This window comes from Argentina anserina, chromosome 1, assembly GCF_933775445.1.
Source record: "Argentina anserina chromosome 1, drPotAnse1.1, whole genome shotgun sequence".
In the NCBI taxonomy this organism is placed as follows: Eukaryota; Viridiplantae; Streptophyta; class Magnoliopsida; order Rosales; family Rosaceae; genus Argentina; species Argentina anserina.
In genome coordinates this window covers 12,071,398-12,096,855 of record NC_065872.1, presented here as the reverse complement: position 1 = coordinate 12,096,855, position 25,458 = coordinate 12,071,398, and the positions used below count along the sequence as shown (strand labels likewise).

General features: G+C 37.9%; 3 protein-coding genes across 3 annotated transcripts in view; 1 reads left to right on the top strand and 2 right to left on the bottom strand.

Moving 5' to 3' along the window:
- The window catches only part of LOC126805111 (annexin Gh1-like), a 96,628-nt gene extending 93,151 nt beyond the window's left edge, over positions 1–3,477 (bottom strand). Inside the window, exon 1 of the mRNA XM_050532214.1 lies at positions 3,474–3,477. The gene's annotated coding sequence lies outside the window, so the exon portion shown is untranslated. The remainder of the gene's footprint in view (positions 1–3,473) is intronic.
- Positions 3,478–11,032: 7,555 nt separating this feature from the next.
- LOC126801924 (uncharacterized) lies at positions 11,033–12,049 on the top strand. The gene has a single exon (XM_050529421.1). The coding sequence runs from the start codon at positions 11,033–11,035 to the stop codon at positions 12,047–12,049; it is 1,017 nt and encodes a 338-aa protein (XP_050385378.1).
- Positions 12,050–20,383: 8,334 nt separating this feature from the next.
- On the bottom strand, positions 20,384–25,116 carry LOC126805101 (cyclin-dependent kinase C-1-like). Its single transcript, XM_050532203.1, has 12 exons — positions 24,895–25,116; positions 24,265–24,346; positions 23,989–24,079; positions 23,861–23,890; positions 23,620–23,729; positions 23,438–23,510; positions 23,185–23,305; positions 22,971–23,088; positions 22,225–22,364; positions 22,022–22,079; positions 21,495–21,565; positions 20,384–21,104 (listed from the first exon to the last, which is right to left on the bottom strand). Exons 1-12 carry the CDS (start codon positions 25,002–25,004, stop codon positions 20,621–20,623), a joined length of 1,488 nt encoding a protein of 495 aa, XP_050388160.1. The 5' UTR covers positions 25,005–25,116; the 3' UTR covers positions 20,384–20,620.
- Positions 25,117–25,458: the final 342 nt, after the last annotated feature.

The following is a 25,458-nucleotide window of genomic DNA, read 5'->3' as shown; positions in this document are numbered from 1 at the left end:
GGCATTGGTGGTATGAAGGAGACGCAAGAGATGATTCATTTTGCAGCCAAGCACAACATAACAGCAGACATCGAGGTTATCCCAATCGACTACTTGAATACTGCCATGGAGCGCCTAGCCAAATCTGACATTAGATACTGTTTTGTGATTGACATTGGAAGCACACTGAAGGCTAGCTCTCAAGTTCTGCAACCCAGTCTGGATTGATTAAGTAACAAGAACACGTACAGAAGTTCAGACTAATTTAGAGACATGGATATTCCGATCCTTATTGTCTTTACCATAGCATTTTTTGTTGTTCGCTAATCGCTATATCTCCATTATTATAAAAAGAAGCGTGGTTGACCCCAAAAATGACATCGTCAATGAAATTAACAATTATGCAGTGAGTTTGATTCCTGGTGACACAAGTGGCTGAGCAGATCAAAGCTGTCCCTATTGTGAGCAACAGGACAGGATAGGCTTATTTGGCCCTGGAACAAAAGTGGTATCTATACAGTGAAATCGGGATACCATTGGATTCATGGTAGAGAACCAACCAATCAATCTCCATCTAGGGGAAAAATAGATGTGGTTATCAGAGACTTGAATGGTGGCGGTTGGCATACTGTGACACAGATACTGAGATACGTAGCATCATTGTATTTCCTCTGAAAATATGGAAATGTAGTTTCAAATGGAATGAATGGGGTTTGCAACGTTTCCAACCAACATGTCATCTGGAAATTTGATGCATGAAACATCTATGTCGTCTACGTCATCAATGTCAGAAAGTTGACCATCCCCAACTTGCAATAACTAATTAGCGAATTCAGATATCTTTTATTTCTCTTCGATGCTTAGTCCTTGTCTAAACAACCTCATATTTGTTTTTAAATGGAACACCTCAAACAATCGCCGATATGAATGATTCAATGTTGCATCTATAATTTGTGCTTTTGTTCCACCAGGTATCACAGGTAAAAAATTTCTAAAATCTCCAAAAAAAACAATAGGAATAGCACCAAAAGACAATTACGGTTACCCGTAGAATGAGAAGATACTAAATCTTGCAAAAATTTGTCCAGTCTGAAAACATCCTTTGTTTGTCATTAGAGCTTTGTCCCATATAATCAAATCAGTTTTTTAAACCTTAAACCAATTTTTACAAGATGAGTCCCCTTGGAAATTGAATATATTGACAAATCAGTTATAGCGAGAGGTATTTTAAATCTTGAATGTGTTGTTCTTCCATTAGGTAATAATAATTAGGCAATACGTGACGAAGAAACTACTAACACGATTTTTCCTTCTAATCGTAATTTGCTTATAATTGTGCGCCACAAATATCCTTTTCCTATTCCACCATGTCCATGTACGAAAAATAATGTATTGTCCCTATTTGAAATTGTGCTTATTACTCTGTCGTATATCAATTTTTAATCTTCATTCAATTCTGCAACCAATATTGATTGCTCATTGGACAAAGCAACACGATCATATTTCATCTCTTCTCTTAGTTGTTTATTATGTAATTCTGATAGTCTAATCTCATCAGGCATCGGTAACTTGTAATCTTTTAAGGAAGATGATGCATGGCTGAAAAGTTGTTCCAATTCAAAGAGTAGTGAATTTCGAACATCTTCATCAGGAATTCTTAGTTCAGGCACACTAAGTTGAGAACCAGTTTTGTACAAAATGTTGTCACACATTGACGGCCAAAAATTTTCCAATCGTTGAGGATCTTATAAATTAAAGTATAGAAATTAAAGGGGTAAATTTAGAAAATTCAGAAAAAAATGATGATGGAGGTTTAAATAAACAATTACAGATATATAACTAGAATCACTCGTAAAACTTGTATGTTAAAAAAACCACGTACTTGGTGAGCATTCTAGGTGGGTTTTTGGGCCTGCGTTGCTCAGAGTCTCGTAACCGACCCATATAAGGATTTTCTTTTTGGAGAATGACTCGGATAAGGATAGGTATAAAGGGAGTCTACAAACCCGAACAATCCATATTCCCAAATTCCCAAGTTATAGAGGTAGAAGATATGTGTTAGGACTCTTCTACACTGACTTATTATTACGTTGGGCTACCTATATTATGGGCTATTTGTTTATGTTTGGCTTTATCATTCGGACACAGGTTAACCCTAATATTGTAATCATGTAGGGTTTTATAGCTGAACAACTATATAAGGCCAACTTCCTCTTTTGTATTAGCTATCAAAATGAATATCAAAATCATCTAATTCAATTCCTTTCAATTTCCTGTTTTAATTTCTTTAATGTTCATTTAGTTTCTTCTTTCAAATCCCCTTGATGGATTCGTATCCTATCAATATGACAGACACCCTAGATTGCATGATCGGTGGCGACAAAGAGGTGGTGATTGATGAAGATAATAACATACATTATCACTTTCGATATTGTTGTTTGTTTACTGATCAACTCTAATACTGCACACAATGATTTACTGTCTGTGATTAAACTCGGAAAATTTTCAGTTTCCAGAGCTCTCTGCTGTTTTCGGTTTGCTTAAATCACCCACAGCTAGTTAGAGATTTATATCTACTTAACTTAATATAGCGCAATGAAAACTACGCTTTACTTTTTTGATGACAAGGTTCCTGGTTCTTGCATTGATAACTATGAATTTTAAGATTGTGGATATCAATTTTTTTTACGACAGAAAACCTGTTTTAGTTTGCTTCTGTTGTTTTTTTTTTCTCTTTGTTTCCTAAGGTTATTATTGTTTTTTTTTTGCAAACAAGCAGTACATATATTAAAACACCACACAAACTACAACCTTGAAACAAGCTCTCAAGGAGGAGCACTTACAACATTAGAAGCTAGGATATGAAGAAGAGAAGTCGGAGGATTTTGGAACCAATCCAACAGACACTCCGACTTAGAAACTAGAAAAGTAACATGATATGCTGCTTGATTAGCTTCCCTATTGATCCAAGACCAATTGATAGAAGAAAAAGACTTTGACATACTTTCAATCTGAACAATCCAAGGATGAACTGACCAAGCACATAAAATCTTTGGGGATTGCAAGGCTGAAATCAAAGAAGGACAATCAGCCTCGATCAAAGGAGAAGAAACTTGTAGATTCTTAGCAAGTTGTACGCCAAGAATGATAGCTTGAGCCTCCGCAGCTTCAGTAGAGGAAGCGAAACTGGAACCAGTTAAACACCTTGTAAATGACCCAAGGAATCCCGAGCAATGGCTGCCTGACTACTACACAAAGAGGATGAAGACCAAGTAGCATTAGTGTTGATCTTTAAGTTTGGAGAAGAAGGTGGAGCCCAAAACCAAGTAATCAATGAAGAAAAACAGTAAGAAGAAGAGATTTGAAGCCTATCCATAGATGATAAAAATTCATTGGCAGCAGAAAAAGCTTTCATGGCAACATACACTGGATTAACTTGAGCATGAGAATAAACCACTAAACACCTTTGGTTCCAAATATGCCACAACATGAAAGAAATATGAGTTGAGAAAAACCCAAAATCTTTATGATCACACACTAGAGAAGAAATAAGCAACTCTATCCACCTGTGTAAGGCAATAAACCGAGCTGGGGAGATATTATAGTTAAAAGGATGAGCAAACCAAGCTCCACGAGTCCACTCACAAAGAAAAAGCATATGTTCCACCGTTTCAGGAAAATCCGAGCATAAAGAACAAATTGAATGAGATGAAAGGCGACGATAAAACAATCTTTCTTTGGTGGGAAGAAAATTATGAACTGCTTTCCAAAGAAACATTTTAATCTTTGGCAGAGTAGACACAGGCCAAATCCATTTCCACACTTTGAGAGAAATGGAATGAGAAGACGAGGGTCGAATAGTCATTGAAGCAGTAGCGAGGGAACGAGAAATAGTATATCCAGACTTAACTGTATACATTCCATCTTGTTGCCCTGTCCACACTAGTGAGTTAGAGACTAAAATAGGATCCACAGGTAAAGCCCGGATTAGCTGCTGGTCAGAAAGGGAAACAACATTCTCCAACCGAGAAAAATCCCAAACATTCTCTGCCTTATTGTAAAGAGTGCTAATCAAACAAGGTGATTGAGGTTCATTATTGGTATCAGAAAGAGAACCTCTAAACGGAATCCATTGATCCTTCCAAAAATCCAAATTGGAATTAAGACCAATCTGCGAATGACTACCCTGAACCAAAAAAGATCTAGCAGAGAGGAAGCTTGACCAAATCCAAGAAGGTGAACACAAAAGAGAAGCATTCCAAAAAGAACACGAAGGAAAATAACGCGCCTTTAAAACTCTTGCCCAAAGAGCTGAAGGATTAGAACACAACCTCCAACCTTGCTTGGCAAGTAAGGCAAGGTTGACGGATTCCAGCTCTCGAAAACCTAACCCACCAATCACTTCAAGATAAGACATTACATCCCATTTTTGCCAATGAATACCAGAAGACTCAGGATTGCCCCACCAAAAATGAGCAAAAGCTACTGATATTTGATTATATAAAGTCTTCAAAAATTTGAAGAAAGACATGAGATATGCTGGAATGGAAGTGGCTATTGCTTTAAGGAGAATTTCTTTACCTACTTGGGATAACAACTGTTGTTTCCAACCAGTAATTTTGTGATGAATGCGATCTCTAATATAAGAGAGAGCAGAGACTTTAGATCGACCCCAAATAGCATGTAACCCCAATTAAATCCTAGATCCTTCACATGAATATTCAAAATATAGCTGAGGAGTTGAACAATGTGAGGATGCGTATTTGGAGAGAAAAACAATGAAGATTTGCCTGAATTGATCAGCTGGCCTGAAGCATAACAATAGTAATGAAGCACATCAGACAAAATTTTACAGTTCAAAGCCGAAGCTTTAAGAAAAAATATGGAATTATCTGCAAAAAACAGATGACTCACCTTAGGTCCAGTAGCCCCTAATTGAACAGCTTGTAAAAGGTCCACTAAGCATAACTTGTTGAGAATTTTGGAAAGCACATCATTCACGAAAAGAAATAGAAACGGAGAAAGAAGGTCACCTTGACGAAGTCCTCTCGTTGGCTTAAAAAACGAACCCAACTTACCATTCACCATGACAGAAAGAGAAATGGATCGAAGACATTACATTATCAAAGTAACCCAACAAACCGAGAATCCCATTTTCAGTAAAACTGCTTCCAAAAAAGACCATTCAACCCGGTCATAAGCTTTGTGCATATCCAATTTCAATGCCATATCACCATCTGAACCAGATCTCTATAATTTCATAAAGTGAAATATTTCATCAGCTACAATGGTATTGTCTTGAATCTGCCGACCATGCACAAAACCTGTCTGATTATAAGAGATAAGACTAGGCATCAAAGGCCGCAAACGATTGGCTAAAACCTTGGCTAGGATTTTATAAGAGAAGTTACAAAGTCCGATCGGCCTAAAATGAGAGGAAAGTACTGGATGTGGTTGCTTGGGAAGCAAGATAATATAAGTCTTATTGATCTCATAAAAAACAATAGCATTATCAAAAGAATCTGACACTGAATCCGTCAACACTGAATGAACAATAGGCCAATAACACTGATAGAATACCCCAGAAAAACCATCTGACCCTAGGGCCTTTAATCCGCCCAAATCAAAGACAGCCAACCTAATCTCATCCATAGTCAATGGAGATAACAAGGCATAATTCATCTGAGGAGTGACAACACAATCAACAAAAGAAAGGATTGCATTCTGAGAAGCAACTGGTTGAGAATGAAAGAGAGAAGAAAAGTAAGAACCAAGATGGGCTATAATATCTACCTCTTTATCCAACCAATGTTTGGAATCATCTTGCAGTCACAATATCTTGTTAAATTGTCGACGTTGCATTGTTGTTTGATGAAAAAAACTTGTATTCTTGTCTCCAGCCTGTAACCAGCTAATTCTAGAGCGTTGATGCCAATGCATTTCTTCAAGTAGCCAACTATCATCAAGCTGAGCAACCACATAAGCAAATTGAGATCCTGAATTGTCATCAGTAATAGAAGTCAAACTATCAAGTTGTCTCAATAACAAAGCAGTATTCGCCTGAAATTGGGGATAAGTTAATTTGGACCATTGTTTAAGATGCAAGTTACAACGAGCCAGATTATTGATCCAAGTGATAGTAGGAAGAGATGACTTGGTATGCTCATGCCAATGAGTTGAAATCAGAGATTTGCAATCCATATTAGAAGTCCAGTAGTTCTCAAAACGAAACAAAGGAGGACCTTTGTTTTCAAACAGAGCAGTATCAAGCAAAATTGGGCGGTGATCTGATCCCAACTTAGGTAAGTGAAAAACTTGCGACTGAGGCTGACAAGAACACCAAATATGATTTCCCAAAGCCCTATCAAGACGGTCCTTGATTAATAAGGAACCATGATAATAAGAGAACCATGTGTAAGCCGGGCCCTGGAAATGCAGATCACGGAGTTCACGATGATCCAGAAAGCTCCTGAATAAATTCTTGCGCCACAATTCAGGAACTAAACCTCCCTATTTTTCAGAATCATATAACACTTCGTTGAAATCTCCAATACACAACCAAGGACAATAAGTTGGAGAAACCAAAGACAGTCACGAAGACCAAAACATAACTTTTTTATTAACAACAGGCATTCTGTACATCCAAGATATTTTACAAGCAAAATTTTCTTAATCAAACTGAATACGAGTGTCGATAAAACTTTCCGAACTATCTACAACAGAGACTTGAATAGCAGCCTTCCAAAATAAAGCTAAACCCCCACTAGAAGTTGAACTAGGAGATACAATAAAAACTTGTTCAAACTTCAGCTCCGATAACCAACTATGTACAACAACATCAGGCTGGTGAGTTTCCATCAAGAACAGTAACGAGGGATCATGCTTGCGAACCAAACGGCGCAAGTACTTGCCTGTCAGTTTTGATCCCAAACCCTGACAGTTCCAAGATAGTATCTTCACGAGGAATTGGGAGCTGAAGGCCAGCTTCTATCACCATTGACAGAAGGTGGAGAAGGCATCTGCTCAGGATCCAAACAGTCATAGCAATAGTAAGAGACAAATCACCAGAAGTAGTGGACTCACTGAGATTGATCTCATAGACTGTGGATCCTGAAGGTTGACTCTCAACAGAAGTACTAATAACCAGAGAATCAACCAGATCAAAGAGAGGGACCTTCCTTGGATGACCTCTGCAACCACGACCTCTACCAGAGGAACATGACGAACCCACAAGATGAGCCCAAGCCCGGCGAGTCCTTTGGGGAGAAATCGGTAGATTAGTAAAACTAGGAATAACCCCAAAACTTGCAACAACTTATTCAGAATCAGACTTCAGACATTTTAGAGATTGCAAGTTCTCATCAATGACATCCTGAAGTTGCCTCTTAACATGTAAATGATGAAATTGCTGAGAAAGGAATTGCAAAGACCAACTGAAAGATCAACTTGCACTGAACTTTTAGGTGTAGAAATTCGAATCGGATCTACATCTTCAAGATAAGAGCTATCAGGGATCAAACTCAAACTCACCGGAGGAGAAATAGTTGTAGAGCTAAGGTGCTCTGAAAGGGTAAAAAGAGCCAAACAGGCTTCTTGTTGGGCTAACAGCCTTTGTAACTCCAATGGGTCCGATAATGGGCCTTGTTGGACATGCCGGACACGCGCAAAATACGGTCGGACACGCGAACTAAAATTAGACACGGCTCGGACACGCCTCGGACACGTAAGGGACATGCGTGTGTCCACATTGGACACGCAATTAAGGAAGATACGAGGGGTATTTTTGTCCTCAAACAGATTTTGGACCTAAAGACCGATCCTTTTCTCATTACTCTCATGACGCAGCCAAAGCACTCCAACCCCGACAAATTCATCCTCCGACTCTTTCGTCCCCGCCATCATTGTGGCCGTGCCTTTTCCTCCTGTCGCAACCACCGCCAACGGCGATCTCTTCGGCAAGGTAATTCCAAGTTGCAACTCTCTCTCCTCTTTCTTCTTCATCTTTTTGATTGAAATAAGAACTTCAAGATTTTTGATTTGTGATGAATTGAGTTGTGGGTGTAATTGATTATGGATTTATGGGTGATGGTTCAAGTAGATCATATGGTTTGATGTTGGCATTTACCCTCATAATCTTGTGTATACTCTTTATTTTTAGGTGAATCGTGATCCGATGGCTGCTCACTTACAATTGATGCGCAGCCAAATTGAGCAGTTGCAGACAGAACTTCTATTTTACCGTGGTGATGCTAGTTTACCATTTGAAGAATTACAGGTATATACTACTTTAGAAGAAGTTTAAGTGAGTGCTTCTTAAAGTCTTTTATGTGTTTTATGATTTTACGTTTTTCAATAACCTTCATTTCTACTAGATTCTTAAACACAAAGTTTCATTGCTGGAAAAAAGCAATATGGAATTGAGGCAGGAGCTTCAGGGACGTCGAATGACTTGTGAACATGTAACACAGCATGCACTTGAAGCTCAGGTGTGCTTTGGTTGAAATGATGTTTATTGATATTAACTAGTCATGACAGTTGACTAATATTTTATATATCAGGTCAAGAAAGATAAATTAGCCATGAAAATTGAAGCCTTCCGAAATGGTAAATCTTGGGATGAGATTGATTCCAATCCAGTTCAGATTTGTAATTCTTCCACTAGCCAAATAATGCATTATGTTTAGTTTACTTTTGCTCATTGTCTTACTGCAGCTATCTGTTAGAAAAGAGAGTTTACCGTGAAATGGCTTTTTAATTTTCTCCAGGAATATGACATGCTGAAAAATTATGTGTTAAGAATTCAAGAGTTAGAGGGTGAATTATTATGCATGAAAAACTCACGTAGCGGGAGACTCAATGAATGTATTGAGGAGAATGGAGACGGCTTTCACACAAAGAACATATTATTCCCATGTGATAATGACTTTTCATCTGACTGTGATGCCAAAGATGGAGACGTTTCTTGTAAGATATGAATATTCCCTTTCTATTTTGTCTTCTTTTGACTTATCTAGTTGATCATACATTATCTAATTGGTTCTTTTCTTCATTATAATGTCATATAGCCTCATTAAGTCTCCCTGAATTACTTTCTGTTATAGCTATTTGTCAATACTTTGTTGTTATGGGATACAAAGTATGAGTATGCCATGGTTTCTCCTTATACTTGGACTGGTAGTGGGTTTTACAGACTAACAATAGGTCAATAGTGGGGTTCTTTGGACAAATTATTTATGGTGATGTCTTTGGACTTTGTTGAGTAGCCACTACGATAAAGAGAACACTGTCGGTTTATGATGTAAAATTTGGCTACGGTATTCTTGAGATGATATTGTTGAAGAAACTATATTACTTATTTTTTTACTTAATTAGGTATATATATATATATATATATATATATATATTTAAAAATAATATTTAATTAACGTGTCCAAAACGTGTCCGTGTCCAACAAAAATTTCATTTGACGTGTCCGCGTATCGAATTGTGTCCAATATGGACACTCGTGTCTGTATCCGTGTTTCTTTGATAATGATGTTTAATATATAAAAAATTTTAAAATACTTAAAATAGTCTAAATTCACAATAACTTAAGTAGAAAGTCCATAAAAATATTTGAAAAAAAAAAGATAAATAATGAAACAAAATACAATAATATTAAATCTCAAGTTTTTTCTCTCCAAATTATTCCTTAACTCTTTCAGTATCGAACTCAAACTTAATATTCATATTTCTTTCCTCTTCTTCTGCTGATGAGATTCAATTTTCAAAAAAGAGACAAAGAGTGAGAGATGCGGCCTTTTTTTAATGTCAAATGATGGTTGATCGCCTAGACCACCTAGGACTTAATAGGGCAGCCTAGGACCGCCTAGGCGGCCGCCTAATTCACAAAATGTCACAGATTGCCGCCTAGGCAAAAAGCGCGACGGTGGGTGACCTCCTAGCGCCTAGGCGCTGCGTAGACTGCTTTTTAGAACACTAGTTTTTCCATATCATCACGGGAAGAGCAAGAGCCACCAACACAGACAAAGTCACTATAGTGAGAACGAAGTCCTTCTCGTTGCACCTGTTCCAACTGAGGGATATGGTTAAAACTGAGGAGCCTATAGATGAGGGATATGGTTATATCCCTATGACACCATCTCTGGATGAGAATGATTATTTCAGACCAGCGTATACGAAAAATAAAACAGTAATGTCTTGTGACCGTTGTGATACCACAGGTGACCACTGGGATTTCTTATGCCCAAATCCTATATATGATCCGCCAAAAACCGATGAAGAAGCTGTTGCCAATCCGTATTCATGGAAGCATCTATTGAAAAATTTCAATCGAGACGAATATCTTTCTCAAGGTATGATGCTCACTGATCATTTTCGTTTTGATTTTTTGGATATTCCCTGTTTTTGGTGATTAATAACGTTTATTTTAGAATTCTTAAGATGGGCATATAATGTTTTGAGGACATAAACACTTGAAGTTTGTTGTAGGAAAATCATCTCTTATTCATACTTTGTGTATCTTGTCTTAAATGGTATAGCCTAGTTAGATAAGGAATGTTAGCTATTCCCTGATTCATCATGATCTTTGTTGTAATGCCTATATATAAGGTTCTATGCTATCAATAAAATCACAATTCTTTCTCTCGAATTCATTTTATTGTTTCACGTTATCAGCACGTAGCTCTAGCCTTGAAAACCCTAGGCCTAGAACCCGAAAAAAAACCTAAAACCCTAGATTTTTTTTCTGACTGGCTGCACCTTCCCCTAGCGCCGCCGGCCTCCTCCCTACCCCCTTATCCGGCCACTACCTCTCAGTGTCCCAACCCCTTTGCCGCCGCACCAAGTTGAAGACCAAGCTTCAAGATTGTTGTCAAGCAAAGGAAAGGAAAAGAAGAGAAGAAAAAGAAGAAAATTCAAGATTTTTGCAATTCAAGGTAAATTTATAAATTAAAGTTCATGTTTTCAATGAAATTTACTTTGATGAGATCTTTGTCTTCCATCGGGGACTTTCAAACTCCCTTTTTTTATCAACCTGATTCTTCTGCTTCTCATGGAACTGAGTATCATTGATGGGTGTCCGACGTGCAAAATCACGTTTGTCGGAAATAAGTTTACTGTTGCCATCAACCCTCTAAAAGAAAAAGAGTACCAAGCGTCCGATGAGGTGAAAGCCCAGGCCTGGATGTTTCTCAGGCGCCATATGGACAAGGTACTCAACAAACAGTGCCTCAAGTATACAGATCTGAGTGTTCTTTGGGAAGCTCTCAAAATACGGTTTAATAATGTGCATGACGCACGGTTGCCAACCCTTTTGTCGAAATGGAGATTTGTTCGTCTACTGGATTTTACCATGGTTCATGATTACCATCAGGCGATGTTAAATCTCCAGGCAGACTTAAATGTGTGTGGCAAGGAGAAAACTAACGATGACATGATCGAGAAGACCCTGGATAGTTTCTCAGAATCTGCGAGTGAAATAGCTCACAAATATCGCCTTGATTATGAGGCCAAAAGAATCAAGAGTTTTGCAGATTTAATGAACCTTCTTAAGAAGAAGGAACGTCATCATGAGATCATTCTCAACAACAACAACCTAAGACCTGCAGGGATGAAAAGAGTTCTGGAATCTCATCAGGCAAGTAAGGGAAAAAGTCGTAAAGAAAAATCAAAGGATCGATCTGCACCGTATCAAACTGGAGGAAACAGAGGGCCTCGTCGCAACATGACTTGGACTATGGATGGTGCCATCGCCGGCCCCCTTAACCCTCGAGGCCGTGGTGCCTCTCGTCCCCCTAAATCCGACAACTCGGCCAAGGTTCCAAATCTAAACCTTCCATGCTACAAGTGTGGTTCAATTAAGCACTTTCATAAGCAATGTCGTGCTCCTAAGGTGATTGTTCATGCTCACAAGCAGTGCAAGCAATACTTGTCCAATGAAAGCAACTATATTGAAGATGTGGAGATGCCTGATGCTAATGCTACCATCAAGCTCAAAGTTGAAGACTTTCAGACAAAGAAGAAAGAGAAAGTCGGTCATGAGGCTCTTTCCACTCCTAATTTTGAATAAGATCCATGTCGATTGATTGTTATTATATCGCTTATTTTATTTAAGCATTTAAGTTTGATTTGTAATGACAGTATCACCTTAATAAGACTTTTTCAAGTCAAGTGTTTATTTTTCAAGAACAATGTTGATTTACGATTATTTTGGCAATTAATAAAAGTTTCTCCTCTTTGGTTTTTTGTTATAAGAATGTATACAAGCGTTACTTTGTCTTCCTTAAAGCATGTATGGTTTGGAATCTATAAACGGAAGGATTAATAGAACTAAATTCCACCGGTTTTTAGTGATGATTGAGAATTAATAGTTCGACAATTGAACTAACACATGAAACTTAGGGGGAGTAGCAAACTATAACAGGTACGCGAGCTACGACCTTGGAAATTCACCAAGATGGTCCGTCCACCACCTGGTTTACCCCGGCAAGACGTTTTAAAATTTTTTTGGCCGAAAAAGTCGCCGGAATTGGACGGAAAAAGTCACTGGAAAACTGGTTGGACATTGTCAACTAAAAGTCGCTGGACCGCCGCCGCATCCTTGTTGCCGGCCCTGCATCCCCCCCCCCCCCCCCCCCCCCCCCCCGCATGGCCACCCCGCAGCCTACACGGCGACACTACAGCCCCGCCTTGACCATGCGACCCTGGAGTGCTACTTTTTGTCTTTTGGCGATCATAGTTACTTGATCTAATGGCAACGTACTTACTCTTTGGCACACATAAGTTTCTCATGTGATTTCTCTAAGTATCTATGACACCGTTATGCACATTTGAGGGATAACTTGTTTTGACCCTTCTTATTATCGTTTTCTCTTCTCTTAGAGAACATTCGCCTTGTCTTTTCAAAGACTAATTATGTTTTACAATTTACTTGTACATGTCAACCGATGAGATAGAATGCTTAGCAGATTGTGGAACAACTCACACATTTTTGCGGGATAAGCAACTCTTTACACAATTTGTGCCTTACAAATCTTCTATAACTTGTCTCATTGGGACTGATCAATTGATCCAAGGGCATGGTATAGCGCAATTCTTGCTACCTAATGGTACTCATCACAGTCAAAGATGCACTTTATGCATAAGAGGGGAACCGAACCTTGCTCAGTTTTAAGGATATTTGTGCCAACAATTATCACCTGAACACCAAAGTTGTTAATGGAAAGGAATATATTTGTGTTACCTCTTGTTATGGACGTCATCGTCGCACCCGAGAGATGTTTGAGCGTTTTAGTAGTGGGTTGTAATTTACCACACTACTTGCAATTGAATCCAATGCAGTCAGCAAGTCTTTTTGTGATTATGACGCTTACAAGCTATGGCATAATCGTCTAGGTCATCCTAGACGTGATATGATGATTCGTATATTAAAAACTTCACACTATCATCCATTTTCAAAGCCCACAGGCATGTGGGAACCCCACAAGCCGTGAATGATGCTAGCACGGCCGTGACACTTGTGTCCGGCCATGGCTCGGCCTCTCAGCCTGCCAAGGATTTCCCACGATCCTCTAAGGCCGTGATGGAGCCCAAGGAGTTATGCGATGCCTTTTCCGCGATCTCTAATGCCCATAAATCATTTTGTAAAGCTTGTGCATTCGCAAAGATGCATGCAAAGCCTTCCTTTGCAATTGATAATACACAGAACATTCCATTCTTACAAAGGATCCAAGGTGATATATGTGGACCAATACATCCAGAATGCGGACCATTTCGATACTTTATAGTTCTGGTATATGCATCGACACGCTGGTCACATGTCAATCTATTGTCTACACGCAATGCTACATTTCCGAAGCTCATTGCTCAAATAATTAAACTCAGGGCTCACCACCCTGACCATCCAATTAAGTTCTATTAAACTGGATAATGCGAGAGAATTCACTTCGAAGACATTTGATGATTATTGCATGTCTATCGGGATTGATGTTGAACGTCTTGTACCCCATGTTCATTCTCAGAACGGACTGGTAGAAGTGAAAATTAAGCGGTTACAGCTTATAGCTCGGGCTTGAGTTATGCATTGTAACTTTCCCATAACTGCTTGGGGATATGCAATCTTACATGCAACTATATTTATTCGTTTCAGACCCACTACCAAACAACTTGTTAGTGCGTACCAGTTGGTAACTGGATATGAGCCTGACATTTCACATTTACGCACGTTTAGTTGTGTGGTTTATGTGCCTATTACGCCTCCACTGTGTAAGAAAATGAGTCCACAGAGACGAATGTCAATTTATGTTGGATATAACTCTCCAACGATTATCCGCTACATTGACCCTCATACATGAAATCTCTTTACTGCTAGATTTGCATATTGTCACTTCGATGAGACACACTTCCCGCATTTAAGGGGAGATAAGAACATATTTGTTCAAGATAAACGTCGAGAATTAACGTGGAATACCCCCACTATGTCTCATTGGGATCCCCACACATCTCCTCCTGAGATTGAAGTGCAATGTATTTTGCAATTACATAAGGTGACAAATTCGATGCCTGACGCCTTTACGGATATTTTGAAAAGTGACGAGATCAAGTATACCTACTGCAAACTAACCTGCGAGGTTAGAAGTCCTGAACTTCGGGAAGATGCCGCCATACCGGGTCAAGGCTCGGACGAGCCTACCCTCGGTGGAGGCACGACGACGGTCAGGGCTCCTCCCAAGAAGAGGGGGAGACCTAAAGGTTCCACTGACTCACAGCCAAGAAAACGAGCTAAAGTCAAGGCATAAACTGATCCACTCATCATAGACTCGGACAACCCGAGCTTCGAGATTATATCTGATTATAGCTATGTTCATGAATCAACACTTGATGATTTGAGGGATGCTTCGAACTCATTGTTGATATCAAAGAACAAAGAAATATCATTGAGCGAGGTAAATGCTCTAGAAGTCATGGATAGGAATTTCATGTGTATAGATGATGTGTTTGCTTATTCCATCGCTCGGAAAATCATCGACGATGACGACATGGAACCGCGCTCGGTTGAAGAATGTCAATAACGAGCAGATTGGCCGAAATAGAAGGAAGCAATCCAGATGGAACTAGACTCTCTTAATAAAAGGCAAGTTTTCGGTCTGGTCGTTGAAGTACCGCCGAATGTGAAACTTATTGGATATAAATGGCTCTTTGTTCGCAAACTGAATGAGAAAGGTGAAGTCTTGCGGTATAAAGCATGACTCGTTGCTAAAGGATTCTCTCAGCGTCCTGGGGTTGACTATGAGGAGACATATTCTCCGGTTACGGATATCATTACCTTCCGATATCTGATAAGTCTAGTGGTATCTGAAAAGCTAGACATGCAGCAGTTAGATGTGGTGACTGTGTATCTTTATGGGGATCTAGATACAGAGATATACATGAAGGTTCCTGATGGACTTCAAGTACCCAAGTCAAGTAAGCCACGCAATGCCTATGCCATTAGGTTACAACGCTCACTTTATGGACTTAAACAGTCCGGAAGAATGTGGTATACACGTTTGAGCGTATACTTGATTGTGAAGGGATACAAGAACGATGAACTATGCCCTTGCGTGTTTATCAAACCCAATAGTTCTGGTTTTGCTATAGTAGCTGTCTATGTCGATGACATGAACATAATCGGATCTCTTAATGAGATTGGTGAGATGATAAGCTACTTAAAAGCAGAATTTGAGATGAAAGACATGGGAAAGACTCGGTTTGGCTTAGGTTTGGAAAATGATCATAGAGTTGGTGGAATCCTTGTACACCAGTCTACATACGTCCAAAACATGCTCATGCGGTTCTGTATGGAAAAAGTTATGCACCCTTCTAGTACCCCCCATGGTCGTAAGAAGTCTGGATACCAAGAAAGATCCATTCCGTCCTAAAGATGACGATGAAGAGATACTTGGTCCTGAATATCCATATTTGAGTGTTATAGGAGCTTTGCTTTACCTAGCTCAATGTACTCGTCCAGACATTGCATTCTCAGTGAACTTGTTGGCAAGGTTTAGTTCTACACCAACTATGCGTCATTGGACCGGTATCAAGAACATCTTTAGGTACTTGAAAGGTTCCATTGATATGGGGTTGTATTATCAGTATTCTGATAAGAAAAGTGCTATTCCGGCAAGAATTGATGGTGATGATCGACACAACATCGCCGCCATGCTCTCCCGGAAAGCTGGACACGGCCCTGTTGCCGTTGCCGCCGCCGCCTATGTTGCTACCGGTGCTGCTTCTCAGCATTTGAATGGAAATTCTTCCTTTCCTACAACTTCTAGTGATGAGTTGGTAGGATTTGCTGATGCTGGATACCTTTCGGATCCACACAAAGGACGTTCTCAAACTGGTTATGTTTTTACCATGGGGAATACGACAATTTCTTGGAGATCAACCAAAAAAACCCTTGTTGCTACTTCCTGGAATCATTATGAGATTATAGCATTGCATGAAGCAGTCAAAGAGTGTGTTTGGCTTCGAGCAATCATTTCTCATATTCGAGAGGTTAGTGGATTAAGTTCTACTACAGTTGAACCTACATGTCTTTACGAAGATAATGTTGTTTGCATTGAGCAGATAAAGTTAGGTTACATTAAGGGTGATAACACAAAGCATATTTCGCCAAAGTTCTTTTATAATCAACAACAACAAGAGATGTTGAATATCCAAGTTAATCAGATTCGTTTTGAGGATAATGTGGCAGATTTGTTCACTAAGTCTCTTCCAAAATCTACATTTGTGAAGCATGTGAAACGCATTTGATTGTGTCGTCTATCAGAGCTCCAAGATTGAGTTAAAGATCAGGGTGAGCGGTTTTGTAGACATTAGAGGGAGTCTACATCACATGCATTGACCATTTGTAGTTAGTGAGTTGTGCTCTTTTTCTCCTTTGACCAAAACTTTTAATTTTACCCAATAAGTTTTTGTTTTGCTTGACAATGTTTTTACCGAGACAACAGTATTGTACTATGTCACATTAGGATCGCGATACAAGGGGGAGTGTTATAGGAGAATCATCTCATATTCATACTTGGTGTATCTTGTCCTAATTGGTATAGCTTAGTTAGATAATGAATGTTAGTTATTCCCTGATTCATCAGAATCTTTGTTGTAATGCATATATATAAGGCTCTATGCTATCAATAAAATCACAATTCTTTCTCTCGAATTCATTATATTGTTTCAAAGTTCTAGATTTTAGATTTCTTTATGTTGTTTTTGTGTCCTTACATATATTTTTCCTCAGGTTATCTCTATTTATTAAGAAAATCTAGCTTATGTAACTACTTTCTAAAAATCCAATTCTACCTTTGCTTTATTGAAACATTTCATTTGCAAAAATATATATCATGGGGAAAACAGTAAATAACAAAATATTTATTTAGAAAACTAAACATACAAGTAGTACTCTGAAGCCTCATTGTGGTTAGTTAACAAATGAAACATATAATTAAAAACAAAAGTATCCAAAATCATATTCTTTTTGTGAGGAAAAGCTATTGTATATTTGAATATACTGAATAAAGAAATTGTATTTATATAGAAGTATAATCAAAGGAAATTGGTATGCCCTATGTGCGTGTCAAGAGGCTAGTTATTGTTGATTTGATTATGCATGTCCAAGGTTCTAGAAAAAAAAACACGAGGCACTGTTAGGCGGGATAGCTGGGGACTAGCTTTTTATAGCAGAAAATAATATAGTAAAAGTTCTACAGTTAATTTGAAGCAGGCAAATTAGCAAAACAAAAGAAGAGAATTAAGTGACTTAAATTTGGAGAGAAGGCCTGGAAGTTGGAACAGCCGAAATTGTTTGTATGATCGTCTTCATACTTGGCCTGGAAGTTGGAGAGAATTAAGGGTGATAATGGTATTAGCTTTAGGGGTTAATACATACTTGGTCTGCGCTTCGAGGACATGATCGTCTTAATGCTTTAAGCCCCTTTAACCCAGAAGCTTCTTTATTTTTCTCTCCCCCAGAAATAAAAGCCCATCTTTATTAGGTATGAGCAACCACTATTGTGTCGTGCTATGGTCATCTGATCAAGGAATAAAATATTGGCGAGAACGAAAATATTAAAGATCTGAAAATTTGAAATTTTGATGAAAATTTTGAGAAAATTTCGATTTTAAAAAATAATTAAGTAAATTGATGGGACTTATATAAAAACATGGAAATTTTGAATGAAACTTTTGAGAAATGTTTATTTGATCAATTATCTACTATATGTCATAAGAAATTATTATATAACTATTAGTTTCTAGTGAGTTATACTAATTTGAGGTGAAATAATTGTCGAGCATTATTAAAAATATACTTAATATATATATATTTACTCAAAATGAGACTAGCTCATTAAGCTTTATTTACATATGATACATTAAATATGAAATTACATGAGTGATTTAGAACCACATAAATGATTTATGAGGTACAAAAAATTTATTATCTTCATCATGTCTTTAAGTAAAATTCTGAATATATTGTGAAGAATAGTCATTAAATGATACATCTCATTTCTAATTTTGCATATACTGACTTATATGCCAACCATAGGGGTCGTTGGTGATTAACTCTGGGTTGTGGTACTGGTAGTTCCCATTTGGATCAAGCATTTTTCAATTTTGACCATAACCATAGCTTTGTAAAGTTTGTGCATCAGATTGTGTCTATATGTTTTCACTTGATTATATCTAATTAGAGAATAAATATGGTGGATAAGACATGTTGAGTTTCCTCCATAAGGGTAAGGTCCATCATTGCTTCCTCCTAGACCAAAGCGGTTCGATTCCCCTTAACAATTAGTTTGGTTTATTTCAATTTTAGGTGAATATTGAGACATGAAATGCAATATATAATAAAAAGAGTCATATATAACAATAAGTTGATATAGTAGAGTTGACTATAACTTTGTGCTTGCAAAATGATAGATCAGAGGTTCGATTCTCCTAACCAATGATTTTTTTTATATATTTGAAGTTGGCATGATATGTGGCGATATTATGAAAATATCGGGAAATTTCGAAAATTTCCAGACATATGTGGAAATTTCGAAAATTTCTATCGAAAAATCTTTGATATGTAACGGATATATCCATATGCCGAAAAATATAAAACTTTCGCATAAATATCGAGAAAATTATAAATATTTTAATCCTTATATTTAACAGGGAAACCGGAACCACCACGTAGGAAACTGCTGAAGGTGGACTTTAAAGGTCGTGCGCCTGGTCGTTTGCCTAGACAACTTTTAAGCCGCATTTTGTATGGACTGCCCCTGTAAATGGTGCCCGCTGGGATCCGTTTTGCCAGTGTCCGGTCTGATGGATGTATTTCTTCAAAAGTAGTGCACTATGCAAGTATGTAGTTAACTAGTTATTGGACTTTCCTGTTATTTCTCTTTTTATAGCTATGCAACCTTGGTTTCTGAGTGCAATTCCTCATCCTGTTCCACACTTTCCTTACATGTTGGGTTGCATCACTTGAAAGCCAAGCACATCTGGTGTTTATATATTCTCCCCAACAAATGAAAACAATTGGAATAACAGTATAAAGTATCTAGCACTGTATTTTTCATGTTACTACTTTTGCTTTTGCTTCTCATTTAATAATTCAGTGATCTTCGTCTTCATCATGCTTTGTTTTTACTTCACATGATAGAAAATCTACTTGCTAAAGCTCCATTAACTCCACTGCAAATACGCATGTTGCTGAGATCTGTTGTTATAGAAATTGAGATGAATGAGATCTGTTATTGAGAATTACAGTAGCACCACAAAATCAAAGTTTTGTAATGCAACCCCTGGCTACATGCACCACGGCCCATATGACAGAGATGATCTTAAGTTAGTTTTCATTTCTCACTAATGAATGGAAAAAGATAGTTTCTCCCAATTAGGCTAGGATAGAAGGAAGGTGATTGCGGATTTCACCAAAAAGAAAAAAATAGAATTCTACCAAAGCATTCTTCAGCTCGCGAGGTATGTCAATCAAAGAAAAGGTTGACAGGAATATCTTATCAAGGTAATCGCATTTGCATTGGTAGATATGCTCTTTCTTATCAAGCTTGAATAATGTTTCCAGTGTAGCTGCTGCTGCCGCATAGAGATAGCTCAGCAACATATGAAATGTTGCTTGTGAGGCTAGGATGGAGTTCCCAGCTCAATTCCCCAAGTTCGTGCAGTCCTACATGTAATTATATATCCAAATGGTTTGACAGGACAAATAATTTCAAAACTTTTAAGCCTTTTCTTCCCCTTTTCCCATGTCAGATTTTCTTATCTTCAGTCACAACTGTGCAACAAATCAAGACCAACTCACATAGCTATAGTTTTCCCTCGGAAAAAAAAAAGCTAGTTTATGAATGAAACAAACGATAACCAAGATATAGAATATAAGAGGCTTAATTTACAACAAGAATAGCATTGTTATCTACAGTCGTAAACATATTAGAGTTTACTTCAATCTATCAGTAAATGAACTGTCCAAGGTAAAGAGGGAAAACCAATGCCTCTAATTGAATGGTTCACATAACATTTGGGTCTATGCAAAGAAAATCTATAAAGCTAAATATCTTTGTTAGTATAAACTTTTTATTCCGAGGATTAGTTACTGTTGCTGTCGGCCATACTGTTGGCTCCGATTATTCATACCTCTACCAGGAGCAGGACCTCCATACTGACTAGATTGGGAATAGTTAGGAGGACCAACTCCATAACCCCCTGGAGGACCTCTAGGACCAGAAGCTGCTGGCATACTACTGCCATTATATTGTGGAGCCCGGCCTTGAGGTGGATATGGTTCACCACTGTACCCTCCAGCATGACCTCCACGGTTGTAGGCCCCACTCTGATTCCTAGGAGGGTACATGCTTGGACCTCCAGGAGGAGCAGGATGCTTTCCATAGGGGTGGTGACTAGGTCCAGCAGAATACGATGGCTGTGTATCTTTTGTTTGATGAGGCTCCGCATGTTGATAGGGAGGCAGTCGACCATGTTGTAACCTTGGTCTCTTGTTTTGTTCTTCAAGTTGTCGCTGTTCCTGCTTCCTCTTCTTTGTTTCAAACTCATGCGATGATTCATACTTGGGCAGGCTGTATGTCAAAGATAACCACAGTTAGGAATACTATTCATGTACAAGAGAAGCTTGAAACAATTAACATCTCAGAAACAACACAAATGGCATACAAATAAATTCCCACCTAACTTGCCAAACACCAGCCCTCCTCACTGAACAGAAAGGGGACTAGCATTAGGCTACTAAAGCTGGTAAAAGACACGTGATTATCAAGAATTGCTACTATGAGAACTCCCATATACACATGAGTTTAGCAAAATCAGAGCAAAATACATACTGTAATTATTTGCTAAATGTGAGGACCTCACGTGAATTTAATAAGCTCATGGTAACAAACAGACAACTCGCATGCATTTAATAAACTCATGTTAACAAACAGACAACTTGATAAAGCAAATTAACACACCTCTTCGGATCACAGGGCAAAGGATCAACCCAGAAATACTCTGCATCCAGTGCTTGCTTTGCAGACCATCTCTACAATCAAATAAAAATTAGAAGTTATAAAAAGCACCAAAGATCTTCAATGATAGTGTCATAATACAAAAGTAAGAGTGCAAGTACACTCAATCTGGATCAACAAATTGAGTCCTAAATAGCAGCTAACATGGATCAACAAAAGTAAAAGCTTGTATCACAGTTAGTGATGTTTCATAATGTTCATCAGTGTACAAAAGCAGATTCCTTCAATCGAGCCTATGTACGAACTTTATGATTAATTCAAAGCCAGAACTCTTCAAACAAATATCAGTACTTGTTTCAATTCAGGTGTTCAAACCGAAAGAGTGATATCAAATTATGACCCAGTGCAAACATATCAGAGGCTCAAACATTGAATTTTTAAATCATTAATAAGAAAACATAAAAACGCCAATATAATTGATAAATGATAATTATGATGGTGAGTTTATATAAAGCAAACTCGAGTAATACCTGATTCGGATCAAGGGTTAACAAGTGATCGAGTAAATCCAGAGCATGGCTGTCAAAACTGTGAGCGAAAAAAAGAAAAAAATGGGTGAACTCATTGGTAGCTTACACCACAATAAGTTTGCTTCTTTTTTTTCTTATTAAATGCTTATAGCATGTTATAACTTAACATTAGAACTGGAGAAGCTCATTGATTTCTTACTAACCGTCTGAAACGTTCCCTGACTCGCCGCTTCAGGGGCCTTGGTGGCTTGAAATTATTATAGAAATGCAATTTTGAAACACCAGGCCAGTTGGTCTCATCAGCTGATCCACAAAGCTCATATATCTTGTTCAGTTGGTCAGGCTACAATAAGTACAAAGAATTGAGAATTTACAGAAAAACCTTCAGAACAAAAATGATGCAATCTTTTGTGGTTATTTCATAAAAGTCCTACGCCACGTCTAAGAATAGGAATCATAGAGTTTATATGCCGGTATGCAATATCATATCAAGGCCATATAAATGTCACTGACCACCTCAAGGCCATCATTTAACGGTTCTCCCTTGAAGGTCACGTAAATGTTTCGACCAATGCGCAAATTGATATTCTATTGAAATGAACCTACTGCATACCACTGCTTCATGATTGGCCACCTAAAAACTCTCACATAAATAAACATTACCAATAATTACATCCTCTAATACATTACAGCAAGCTGCCAATATTGAACTTGCTTTGTTTGCATCCTAAAATTAGTTGCCCCTTAACAAATGTTGAATTTAATATGCATATAGGATTGAAACCCTAAATACCAGCTTAAAATTATTTATTTCAATAAAATATTGTCACAAAAAACAAAAGATATTGAGGCCCATAATCAATTGAACTCAATCCTCAGGCTATAATTCTGCAATACTAAATCATCCATTTCATTATCAGTCTAAAAAGAATATGAGAGAAAATCTTACTTCAGTTCTTCCTTGCAAAATTGGTGCACCATTCAGAAGTTCAGCAAATATGCAACCAACAGACCACATGTCAACAGCTGGTCCATACTTGGTGGCTCCAAGCAGTAACTCTGGGGGCCTGCTCCAATCATTTCAGTTATCCACTGACTAAAAATCAGTACGAATGCTCTACAAACATGAGAATTTATCATGGTAATGGTGAAGTATATCTTACCTGTACCACAAAGTAATAACACGATTTGTAAGCTGTCCTTCATGGTTGGTAGCAAAGGATTTTGCGAGCCCAAAGTCTGCAAGCTTCAATTTTCCCTCATTATCTAACAAAAGATTAGAACCTGCAACAAAAAGGTTTGGTTCAGGGTTCAGACATTGTCCCAGTTACAAAAGATTTAATGATCTAAACATCCAACTAAGGATATTTTGGGCAAAATTTACAACCACGGATATGATATAACTTGATGATTAACCTTTCATGTCGCGATGAAGTACTTGATTAATATGACAGTAATGAAGCCCAGTTAATAACTGCTTCATATAGCACTGAAAAATGAAAGGTGACAAAATTGTTAGGTACTTGGTGTCTTTAAATTTATCATTAGTAAAATTAAGAACATGCAAGACCTTGAGACCAAAAGAACAAACTTTACACCTTTATCTGTGGGATTGAAAATCTCACTCCAGGACGATCAGCAAGGCCAGTCAAATCATGATCCATATATTCAAACACCATATAAATGCCACCCTCAAGCTTTTTACTATCTATCATCGATAAAGGACATGTCAGAACTACCCACCTAAACGAGGAGAATTAGGTAAAAGTGACACTCGAAGGTCATTGTGTGGATCACAGGCATGTAGAAGTTACAGAACTATATAACAGTTTTTCCTACCTTGATTCTCTTGATCATTCTTTTCAGGACCTTCAAAGCAAAAACAAAATATTTATAAGTATTAGCAAAAAAATCCACATAATTGTTATAGATTTGTATTTTCTGATACAAGATAATGAATTAACTACCCGCAGAAGTTACAATCTCTTTCAGCTTAATAATATTTTCATGATGAAGCTTCTTCAGAAGCTTAATTTCTCTAATTGCTGTAATAGGAAACTGCATGAACAAAGCAAAAGATCATATAATTATAGCAAGATGTGAAAATAAGTATGTGCCTCTATGAGTGAACATTCGTCTGGGACTTTGCGGAGCCATAAAAGGGTTGGACTATCCAAATCAAATGTACTGTAATGTAAAATTTTAACATAACAATAACACATGGTAATTGAAAGAACACATACCCCTTCTTTTTCATTATCCATACGTATCCTTTTCAAAGCAACAATTTCACCAGTTCTGATCTCTCTGGCCTTGAACACTTGGCTGTAAGAACACCCACAATTGAAAAGGAGAAAGAAAGAAAGAAAGTAAGCATAACCACTGATGTGCTTTCACTTATTTTTTAAGTTAATAGAGAATAAATTTGTTTCTTCATTTAAACCATAAAACACATATTTTTCCTAGTATTCCCCTAAATCTATCCTTTAGAATAAACCTTGACTTCTCACATAAATAAATATACAAAAATCTTGATTTCCTTTTTGTTGACCCACTTATACAACACACATTAAACACTACTCTCCTCCCCCACTAAAACAACAAAACTTCACTCAACCATTAATTACTGTAAATTCCATTAACCTAAACAGTTAAAACAACAAAAGACACAAGCTTTCAATCCCAAAGAGGTTTTAGAGTTTAGGGTTAAGATGATGTCCGAATTGATCACTCCCACGAATCATTCACAATACAAATTAGGATGTAAAGGACCAATCTTGAATCGGTTAGAGAGAGAATGCAGAGAGAGAGAGAATGCAGAGAGAGAGAGAGAATGCAGAGAGAGAGAGAGAGAGAGAGAGAGAGAGGCGTACCCGTACATGCCGGCGCCGATTTGCTTGATTTTCTCGAAGCAATCGGCGCTGCGGGAGCCCCACGTGGGCAGCTCTTCGGTGTTGATCTGCCCAAACGCCGCCGTGGTCATCGATCAGAATCGAATTCAAGTTCAAAGAAGAAGAAGAAGAAGAAGGAATGGTGGGGTTTTGGGTAAAGGAGGTGATGTGTTGTTAGGATTTGCCGCTTTCAAAAAGGGCACACGCGGGGCAGGGTTTAGGAATTAGGACACACCCCTCGCACTCTCCCCTAATCCCAAACACCCAAAAGAGTCGACGGTGCCTAGAGAGTTTTTAGAGTTCCGAGTTCAGTCATCATGAGTACATATCACATGGTGTGAATGTAAAGGGATGTTTTTAGAGTCAGTGTGTACGTTAAGAATGTTTTATTACGTATCGTTTCAGTTACATAGACAATACATATTCCTACACAATACATTCTTACAATGTTACTTTTTTTTTAAGGTTGTGTTTTCCAAGCTCCTTTTGATTTGAATGTCTACAAAAAAAAAAGCCACATAATGCAACATTCTCAAAACTTAACCG